The sequence below is a fragment of the Onychomys torridus genome, chromosome 15, assembly GCF_903995425.1.
Source record: "Onychomys torridus chromosome 15, mOncTor1.1, whole genome shotgun sequence".
Lineage (NCBI taxonomy): Eukaryota > Metazoa > Chordata > Mammalia > Rodentia > Cricetidae > Onychomys > Onychomys torridus.
In genome coordinates, this window is record NC_050457.1 from 69,683,819 (window position 1) to 69,695,111 (window position 11,293).

At 45.8% G+C, this 11,293-nt stretch overlaps 1 protein-coding gene across 1 annotated transcript; it reads right to left on the minus strand.

Moving 5' to 3' along the window:
• Nucleotides 1-246: 246 nt before the first annotated feature.
• On the minus strand, nucleotides 247-11,129 carry Cct5 (chaperonin containing TCP1 subunit 5). Its single transcript, XM_036207014.1, has 11 exons — nucleotides 10,895-11,129; nucleotides 7,778-7,838; nucleotides 7,207-7,371; nucleotides 5,708-5,906; nucleotides 4,355-4,547; nucleotides 4,128-4,277; nucleotides 3,515-3,634; nucleotides 2,770-2,955; nucleotides 2,540-2,677; nucleotides 2,170-2,350; nucleotides 247-515 (listed from the first exon to the last, which is right to left on the minus strand). Exons 1-11 carry the CDS (start codon nucleotides 10,997-10,999, stop codon nucleotides 388-390), a joined length of 1,626 nt encoding a protein of 541 aa, XP_036062907.1. The 5' UTR covers nucleotides 11,000-11,129; the 3' UTR covers nucleotides 247-387.
• Between the last annotated feature and the right edge of the window lie 164 nt (nucleotides 11,130-11,293).

The following is an 11,293-nucleotide window of genomic DNA, read 5'->3' on the forward strand; positions in this document are numbered from 1 at the left end:
TGGTGTCATCAATCCTGAAGTGTTTGTACAACCCAGGAGTACCCTCATGGACCTCTACAGTCAGGACTGCCCTGCCTCTGCTTTCTGACGGGAGCTCATGTCCTGTCAACTGTAGAACAAAACCCCAACAACAGGACAGCTAAGCTGTTGAACCAGTATCTGTCATCTGTATCTGCTTCCTCACATGATTAAGTGCAGATGAAGGATGCTTAACGATATCTAATGAACACAGAAGCCATGAGAAGGTATCCTGCACTGAGCTCTGAACAAGGGGCACAGTTACCAAAGAGCTGCTTTTATTCCAGCATCACACACCGAGAGGACCAGTGGTCAGTGCAGACACAGCACAACACACCCTTTATTAGTCACAGTGGTGGACGGTATATTTTATTCTTCAGATTCTCCAGGCTTACGGATGTCATCAATCTTCAGAATCATTCTAACCATCTGTGTGGCAAGAGAGATCTGCTGCTTTTTGCCAATCAAAGTTTCTATGACATGCTGGTGCTGCATATCTGAAAAACAAATATAGGAATCAGTGGTCTCAGAGCACCCAAATTTACTGTCAACAAGCCGTTGAATTCATGCAGTCACCACAAAGCTTAAGACACGTAGCAGGCTGTAGTGTGCTTATCTGTGCTCCTAGTTACTGGGGAGGCTGAGGTTCAAGGTCAGCCTAGACAACATAGCAAAATTCCACTTCAAAAACAAAAATGGTTTAAGACTGTGCCATTTGTTAGTCACGGACAGAGAAAGGCTCATGGGGCCCTACCTCTCCCTGCTAACTACTGGCCCCTGGTGGACTCTGGGTGATGTCTTCAGTTGTGCCCACGAGAGAGAGCCCACTGGGCTCCAACGGACAATTTTACAAACCTATGGTCATAGAGATAGCCCTGGTTAAACTCTAATAGAACTAAAGGTAGGAATGTAGGAAAAAGATTTATAGGGAGGAAAACAGGGTATAGGGGCAAGAGTATTCAGAATTCATCATATCTGCATCTATATCCATCTATATCCATATCAAAGTGTTCAACAATGAAGTAAATAAGAACTGTATATGTAAAAAGAAGGGCTGGAGATGGCTCAGTGATTAAGAGTATCAAGCACTCTTAGAGAGAACCTGAGTTCCCAGCCCCACACAGCAGCTTACACCCATCCGGTTAACTCCAGGTCCAGGGGATCCCAGTGCTCTCTTCCAGTCTCCAAGAGTACTAGACACACAAGCAATACACACTTAAGTGCACCGAGGGAAAACACTCATGCACATAAAAGAAAAAATTTTGAAACAGGGTTTCTCTGTGTAGCTCTGCTATTCTGGAACTCACTCTGCAGACCAGGCTGGCCTTGAACTCAAGAGATCTGCCTGCTTCTGCCTGAGTGATGGGATTAAAGGTGTGTGCCACCACCACACAGCTTATAAATTTTAACAGATAAACAAAAACCCAAACTGAAAATCCCAAAGCTGTAGCAGTCAATTTCTCCCATGTCATCTTCAGATGAATTTCCTTAGTACCGAGGACATGCTTACATTGTAAAAAATGGTAGAACTGCCAGGGCTCATGGGTCAGTAACATGACATCTCAAAGCACCAGAGGCACAGCAGTGAAATCATGTCTCTGTAACGCTCAATCAGTAGACACTTCATGTCAGAATATCAACAAAAGTTAAAAGAGTTGTTCTTTTGTTTTGGATGCTGGAGTTGCTATTGTCAAAATACTTTCCTAAACCATCAAGTTCTGTGGTTGAATTCATTGCAGGAATGCAGGCATGGTCTATTAGTAATGTAGCAAAGTTCCACCAAGTTAAATGTCTGCCATTCTTTCAACAACTGAATTGCCAAGCTGCTAGTTATAAATCTACCAAAACTCCACAGTCACAGGACAGCCAGGTGGCATGCTGTTAATGGAACTGCATTGTATGAAATCTGACAGACATCTGTGTGAAGGATGACAGTACTGTACTGTAGTAAAATGAGTGTAGTGTGTCACTAAGACTAGGTCCCACAGCAATCAACTCAAATACTCAAACCAAGAACTTAACTAGCCAAGTACATTCAAGAACTCACAACAGACAGCCTTGTGGTATGTACTACTCCACACAGCAAGAGTACACATCTTCCAAGTCAGTGGAAACCTGGTTCACTCACAGAACCCCAGACCAACAACTCACCATTTGTGCCCTTATGCAAACAGTCAATTCCAAGGGCAGGGTTGGACTCCTTCACTTGTTTGGCTCGGACTTCAGTCATGGTCTGGATGGGATTCATGCCACTGTTTTCTGAAAGGGCCATGGGGATGACCTCCAAGGCATCTGCAAAAGCTCTCATGGCATACTGCTCCAAAGTCGGACACTGGAAGGGCACAGGGGCAGTGAGCACACTTGGCAAGAGCCAACCTGACCCAACAGCAGTTCCCTAAGTATGCACCGGAAAACTTAGGACATGAAACCATGGTTACTTTATCTACAGAATGAAGGTGGTGGGATATAAAACATGTCTTGAACCACAGACAGTAGTTCTCACTGCGATTCTGCCCGTTACCTTATCTGCTTCTTTACTGACTGCCAGAGCGCAGGCTATTTCAGCAGCCCCTCCTCCATATACAACTCGATTGTCTCGGATGAGGTTCCGGATGACACACAAGGCATCATGGAGGGATCGTTTTGCTTCTTCAATGATCTGGGAAGAAGGTCATGTCTCAGCTCCTCATGCAGTTGGACCAAAACCCTGGACCAACTGAGCCACCTCCCAGCTCAAGGACAGATTCTTACCATCTTGTTTCCTCCTCTGATGAAAATGGTCACAGCTCTAGAGTTCTTACACTGCTCAATTACCAGCATTTTGTCTTTTGTAGTGCCAAACGAGATCTCGCGCACCACACCGGCAAAGCCCAACTTCTCAGGGGTAAGCTCTGAGAACCTGGGGACGATCCGCCCTCCTGTTGCAATGGCGATCAGCTATTAGAGGACAGACAGTGTGATCAATGCTAGTGAACTTCCAAGTGGACCACAAATAAACCACATCTAACATAAGACCACCTTGTTCTGGGATGGGCAAAGTTTCAATGTCTTGCTAGACCAACAGGCTCTGGGGCGCTGGTGCTACCCAGCTCTATCATAGTTAACCCCAACTCAGTCTTACAGTCTGGGCGGCCTTGTCTGCAAACCCAGCTCACATGCCCCCACAGTACAGCAGGCTGCAGAAGGAGAAGAGAAGCAAAGCTTGTCCAGCCCAGGGCTTAGGAGAGCTGTTCCTATTCTGCTGCCACTGAAGAAACAGTGCCAGGCTTTCCTGCCCTGAAAGTTAACAGGGAAGCCCAGAGAGCTGACTCCACAACACACTGTCATTCAAATAAAGATGATTCTAGAATGTTCTTCCAGTTACTCTTTCTCTAAGCTGTTGCTTTTTGGTGTGCGATGGTTATTTCAGGCAAGCTGTCAAAGTGGCACCTAATACAAAGCATACATTGCAGGTTCACCCCACACTCAGCAAGGGCTCTGAATGCCAGCCTCCTACCTCAATCTCAGGTCCTCCTACCCAGCGAACTGCAGGGAGGGCATTCTGAAGAAGTAAATGATTGGCTTCATCATCAAAGCCCCACTGGCAAATAGCCAGGTTAGCACCAGTTTCTTTAATCTGGGAAAAGAAATGCCATAACTCTTATCAGTAAACAAGTAGTTATTTGGTCCTTATTACATGACCTGAAAAAAAGGGGGGACGCACAGCAGAGTGTGTGAAGTCCGTGCACTGAAAGAACAGGAAAGCACACAGAGAAGAAATACCCAAGTGTGCACCCTAATCTCCTTCCAGTACTAAAACACCACCAACTAACCCACTCTGCTCTCCAACTGTGCTCCAATTCCTCTTACTCACAGCTCTCATTTGCTCCACTCAAGCCCCGGAGAGCTGCTAACCAAAGGCACAGCTAAGACGCCAAACCCTCAAGGAAGTTCAGGGCAAACCAACTGCTTTCCTATTATGCCATTTGGTTTTTCTTACTGTACTTATTTTTACAACTGACACTGAACACAGGCTGCACTGCACATTATTTGTAGCTATGTGACAAAGTCCCCAGATGGTAATTCAGTTAGTCCTGCGGAGTTGGTTCAGGGAGCAGCAGAGGACTGACCTGTTCAATCATCTCTTCGAACTTCTCCTTTTCGTATTTCTGCAGGGCTTTGTAGTCCTCCACAGAGGTCACATCCAGCTTGTGCTTTGTCTTTGGTTTAGGTGGCTCAAATGGACACGTGAGAATTGCAATCTTAGCATTCTCCACTTTCTAGGGGAAAGCAGTAACACCGTAAGTGGAGGGTTTTTAGTTCAGAGCAGTGGGCAAGTGCAGGAGCACTAACTTACTTTTGGCATCTGTGGGTGACTGAAGTCCTTATCAACGATCACACCCTTTATAAGTTCTGTGTCCTCCAGCCTCCCGCCCACTTTGCCTTCCACTTTGATGAGCTCGAAGTCAACATCTCTTCGCTCCATGTCTGCCACAGAGAGGACGGCATTCACAGCGATTTCAGCCATTTGTCGATGACAGCTGTTCACCCTGAGAAAAGACACCTTTCTCATATTCCTTACACTACTACAGTAAGCAATCCAGCACGTCATGCAATTCAACAATGGGTCTAGGAAAACTAGTGTTCCTTTCCAAGTTCAAAGCAAACCGGGGACACTAATGGCCTAGGCAAAGCAATAAATCTGAGCTGTGCAAGCACCTTATGATTGGAACTAACTCTACTTGCAAGTCTTGACACCTAAGTGTACTTTGATTTTCCTCTAAAAATGTACAAATCATCTGGGGGTGGCCAGGTCCACCTTAGAGCAGGATTCTCAGTTATCTACGCGGATACTAACTACATTCTAGCCTTGTTTCTGTTCTGGGTATTTACTGCATTTGCCTTTTATTGAGACCATTCCTTCTGCTAAAACTACCAGATATACAAAAACTTCAACAGCTTTGCATTTAAATACTGCTCACATCATTAGGTGACTTAACAAAGAGTTATAAGGCTGGCGAGATAGCTCTATGGGTCAAAGCACTTGCTGCCAAGCCTGCTGACCCACCTGGTAGGAGAGAGCAGACTCCCACAAGTTGTACACGCACACACAAATGTAAAATGAGTAATAACGGGGAAATAAAGACAATTACCCCATTTTCTCCCACATTTTTATGAATATTTACATTTAAAAAAGTGGTATCGAGCAGGAGGGGGACAAACAGGAGCAAAGTACAAGGAAACACTTATGAAATGTCATAATAAAGCTCCTACTATGTGCTACTAAATAAAATGAGTTCATGTGTAGTTATACTTTTGCTGGGTTTTAATGCCACATTTCGGCAGCAGACTGGAGTTTCAGCCACTTAGAGAGGAACACCCCTAGGCCGAGACCACTTAATCGTCAGGGGCAAGAGCAGACATTAAGAGATATTGACAGAAATTGTAAGACAGGAAGGAAGGTCAATGTTAAGACCATCCTCCCAATGACATTAAAACTTTAGAGCAGTCCATTTGCTTATTGGATAAAAACACAAATGCTCCCCTAGAATGACTTCCTAGTGAAGAGGGGACGGGAAAAAGTGTTAGAAGAACAAGCAAATCTAACAGCAACTTCAGCAAACCATACTGCCGCCTTTTAGAACAGTGAACAGCCATCCTCCAAAGGACAGGCTTGCACACCACACTGTTCTACTGACAGGACACCTACACTTTGGAGCCCAGCGTGGTTTTTGCAGTCTGAATTAGGGGTTCAGGGTTGTTTATGTCAACAAGCACATGATCACTGATCTTGTCCAGGTGATCTATAGCAATTCGGGCAGCCTGTTCATAGCCGTCGGCAATTCTGATTGGGTGGATGCCTCGGTCCAGCAGCTGCTCAGCTTCTTCCAACAAAGCACCAGCCAGGACTGCAAGTGAGACAATAGACAACCAGTTTAAGTTACAAAACTAAGAAAGTTCTAGAATTGGGCTGGATATAACCTTAGAAGCTAAGGCTATGATGGAAAGGGAGGAGGCCCTCTCTCTCTTTCTCTTAGTTTGATCATAGTCAAGGTCTAATAAGCTGCCCCTTAAAAATGAATTTGACTAATAAACACTTAGGCAAGTGGGGGCAGTGAGATGGGTCTGTGGTTTAAGGAAGGCGCTTCCTGCCAATACTGACAGCACTGGAATTCACATAGTAGACCGGACTCCAAAAGTTGTCTTCTGATCGTCCTATGACCCTCCTCACAGTAAATGTACAAACAGAAAGACGTAGGCCACAATGCAAGAACAACACTTTAAATGTAAAGTAGCAAACTGTTTTTCTGTGGCCAGGGAATCCTGGCTTGTGGAGGGCTGCTGAGTGCCTGATCCCTAAGCATCAACACATTTCCCTTCCAATCTTGGTGACAGAAATGAGTTTGGTTCTGCTAATTTAAAACCTGTTGCACTCCAAGCACTGCTGTAAGTTCTAAGAGTGTTGAATGAATGACTTTAAATTGGTTGAAGCAAAGCTAACTCTGCTAATGTGTTTTCATCTCCTTTGACCTGTAAAGCAATTAAAATTAGATTTATTTTTGTATGTATCACAAGCATGCATGGGTGTGGAGGTGAGGGATAACAAGCCGGAGTCAGCTCTCTCCAGATTACAAGGATCAAATTCAGGCTTTAGGCTTTACTGGCAAGATGAGCCACCTTGCTGGCCCTCAAACTTTGGATCATTTTGAAGATTTCAAATCTCAGGGAAACAATGCTAAGAAAAGTAAAAACAAACAGGATAATGCCTGTTTTCTCTTCAGATGCATACACCTTTTCCAGTTAACCCTTTGAGAATTAGGAGCAGGAATCAAGGCATGTCATTCCCTCCTATGTTTTGTTATGACAACCAGGACATTCTCTGTATAATCAGGATAGAGCTGTCAGCTCAAGGACAATGAACACTGATAAAATATAATGCAACCCACAAGCCAAAATTTTACCTTCTCCACATTTATGGGAACAACCTTTAGCTTAAAGCACACACCAGAAGCTGTCCTACCTCACTGCTAACTCTCCCTGCCTCCTCTCTGTTCTTTCCCAACACTGAATTCTCAGTCTGGCTCACGTGTGCCATAACATGTCCCACTCCAGTCTGCTCCACTGTTCTCAGGACTGGATGCGGAAACATCAGCTCGTGTTCCGATTCTAAACAACCTCTGAAGTTAGAAAGGCTGTTTCTTTTCTTACCAACCACTCCTGTGGTTCCATCTCCAATTTCATCATCCTGGGATTTGGACAGTTCGACCATAAGCTTGGCAATCTGATGATCAACATCCATCATGCTTAGAATGGTGGCACCATCATTTGTTACAGTTACATCGCCATCCTTATCTACCATCATCTTATCCAGCCCTAAAAGACAAACGTTCAGAAAGAAGTTGGACAACACAATGTGTAACCAGTATTGTCAACTACTACAGGGGTTAGAGAGCATCTCAATTCTTACCATGAAATTAATTAGAAACGAGTAATTCAACACGTATAAAACATCCACCAAAGATATCTTTCCATCAGCTAATCGAATATACAGAACACTGTTACATACAGTATTAACTCAAGACACTGGTGTGCTCTGGAACATGCTAATGAAATGAAAAAAGGCCTATCTAAAGCTGTGGGCACACTGTACCTATAAGCCCAGACACTCAGAGCGGCTTGGCTGAACTGAGCTGGAAGACTGCTCCACTGCATTTCTGAAGGTGCTATTGACTGCACAATGACTTCAAACCTTTATTAAAAATATCAATGGTTCTCTCACCGTTTGGTCCCAGTGATGTTCTCATTGTGTTTGCTACAGCTTTTGCAGCCATAATGTGAGACTAAATGGAACAGAAAAAGCACACGTTACACGTCATTTCAAAAAATAAAGGTATACAGTTGATGTTAAGGGGGAAAAACGGCCCTCGGATGTAATCTCTAAAATCTAGAAATTTCTACATCAACAGAGAGGTCTGACTTGAGCAATAACACAGCTACAAGCTTTAGTGTCAGGCATTTTCAGCATGGGAAGGAAGCATGCTGTCTCCATTACTGAACTCTGAGAACACAACGTCCATCTGTAAACACAGAACACCTTCAGTTTTCACTAATGCTCACTGTAGAGATATACAGCATTAACCCCACACAGGAGAGCCACCCTTGCTAACATTCTTAGCAAACACTATTTTCAAAAGGCAAGTTCTGAATGATGGCTAAGAATTTCTACCAGTGACCCCAACGGGGCGCGGAAGCTGGAGACTGCTCTCAGATTCATCTTCCACCCGAAACCCCTGAACAACGACAGGCCACACTTGGAGAGTAAGGGCCGGAGTGGCTCACTGACAGCACTGCCCGGCACGCACAGGATGGCTCAGCCGTCAAGAGCACTTGCTCTTGCAGGAGACCCAGGTCCAGTTCCCAGCACCCACACAGCAGCTCCCAATGGCCTGGACTCTAGTTCTTCTGACCTCCAGAGGCAACAGAGTGCACCATACATACTTGAAGGTACTCACACATACACATAGAATAAATAAATCTAAAAAAACCCCAAACCAACACACAGACATCTCATTATTACACAAGTCTGCCCTTTGTCTTTAATAAACAGCAAAGTTACATTGTTTAAAGTTAATGTTTTTTTCTGATTTATTTCCAGTAAAGGTTTAATCTGTATGCCTATTTTATCTATACCCCGGGTAATGTAGAACTTCACTGGAGAACAGTGTATGTGACCCTTACCCACATATGCATTATGGTCATGTGACCTTCACCCACACCAAGCACATGGTACTTTCTGTCATCTTGGCTGGCTCAGTGCATCAGAAGTCCTACAAGATCAAGGGCCAACAACATGCCCCTAAACAGAAGAACCTCAACAGTCAAAGGGGCTGACCCAGAACACCCAATCTTACAGCACCCATACCACTACCCTCGTAAGCCTGAGATTTTGATCCTTACACTCTAGGAATACACCCCGCAGCTTCACTGCAACATCTGGTCTGGTTCATGAGTTTTCATTGAAATTCTTCTAACTCAGGTGTTAATGACAACAATCTCCCCACACCAGGATTTACATTAATGTTATTAAAATACTAACTATACAAGTTTGGAAGGACCCTTCCCTGTTCCCAGACATGCCTGGCTCTCATTTCCTTCAATGTCACGTTCTTTTATCCTTGCCACCACCAACTCAGGTCAACATCATCCTACAGAATTCCAAAGCCATATTCCCTCCACTTCCTGTTTGCTAATTAACTCATTTTCTAAAGAGTCCTTTAGAAACAATTCCAAAGGTTTAAAAGGACTCTTGCGCCTTCATACTGAAGTTCAAAGGCAAAGCACTCCATAGCACTCTGTAACTCATCCCCAAGGTGCAGGTGGATATAAACTTCTCTAACCACAGAAATCTTGGGCATCTTCAGACCTGTGCAAGTACACAGTTCATGAACTTCTCCTGTCACCCTCAATGGCTGATTACAAAACACCAAGTTCATTTGTCTTTGCAACTCTGGTGACTCTTAAATTGCACTTTGAAAGTATGTATTCACAATGGGCCTTTTGAATACCCACCACAGGGAAATGACTCTCTGGGTGCCCAAGGATATTTTTGGTTGGCTAAAGGGTATATATTGGGCAGAGACCAACAGTTCAACATCACACATAGAACAAATAATCTGGCCCTGAATGCCAAGGCTAAGCTCACTGCTTTGGACCACCAGCTTTGACTCAGGTAGACTGAAGTCATACCTTCTCTATCATAGCAGCTGTGAAATCTTTGGCAATTTGCCTATGACCGTGTCCCTTAGTGCCTAATTTTGTAAACAGACCTACCCTGAGTGAGGACCACCTACAACAGTCCATGCAGTTAGCACAAACCTGTTAACATTGGTAAAATTTCTGTCTGTTGGAATGTTACTTAATCTGCAAGTCTCCTGAGGTGGGGGATGGAACTGAATACATAATGCATCATACTACCTAAAAAATAATTCCTCTAGAAAGGAAACAGAACCAAGCGTCTACGATCGCTCTGTCCACTTCTTCAGACACTTCAATACACTATCAAGTCCTTGGCACGACAGAAAATCCCCACTGAGAAACCGGGTCGACAGAGGTTGTGTAGCTGGAGTCAGTGAGGTGGTGTTATTATTTCTAAATCTGTTTAAATAAAAACCCTAACACTGGGTGAACAAGGACACCTCAAACCTGGAGGCATGACTGGTACGCATCAAACCTCAGACGGGGCTCCCTCCTTCCTCTGCGTTTTCTGTGGCAACACTGGTCAATGACACTCCTTTCTCATCTGGGTTCTAAGCTCTGGGGCTTGGCCCTCTTCATTCCTTCCTACCCAACAATTCGGCTCTGCCTTCCCTCAGGGTAACTTCTTTGTTTCCCTGAGATGGGGGTTCCAGAGCTCCAACTTGGGGGGAAGCATCATAATCTGCAGCCAACTGGGCTCCACCCTTTCAAACACGTGCGTGTGGACCGGACAGTTCCTTGCAGCAGAAGCTGGAAGAGCTCCCTCCACGGTCATTAGTAACCTTCCTGCAAGCAGCCACTCCGGGGGCACGCGGCAGGTCGCACGCCCCCTTTCCCACGCCTCTAACTACTTTCTACCATTGCGGGACACCTTCCGTTTCGGGGGCCGCAGGCCGGCTCCCCAGGTGAGCTGATGGATGCGGCCCCACCCAGCTCGGAGGGGCCGGGCGGCCCTCCCCACCCCACCTTCGGGTGAGGCCTCTACGCCCCGTCCCGCGCCCAGAGCGGCCCCTCGGAACCGGGGATTCTCGTCGACCTTTCGGGCCAGCACATGGCTGACCGGCTCCCGGGCCAGCGCAGGCGCACACGAGCGCTCCGGCCGCCTCCCTTCATCCCGCTGCCTCGCGTTCCGGGCCGTTACCTTGAGGGCCTCAAGCCCCATGAGACGGGACTTGCGGTCTTGATCCTTGATGATGAGGAAGGGGCGCCCATACTCATCGAAGGCGAGGGTCCCCACGGACGCCATGGTGGGCGAAGGAGAACAGGCGCTTTCTAACAACCGCTGGGGACCACTCCGGAATAGAGATGGCACCTTCCTCTCGCGAGAGGACGCAAAACCCCCCCCGCGCGCGTGCGCAGTACAGGCCGCGCGAGACTTTTCTTTTCCCCCTGTGACTTTTTTTAACGCCAGAGAGTACCTTCTGGAATCCTCCGCCTTTGGAAACTTCTATTGCCCAGGAAGCTAGGGGGAGTGTTATTCCAAAACTCGGAAGGCAACTTCTAGAACCCAAATACTAATACTAGATCCAATTCAGTCACT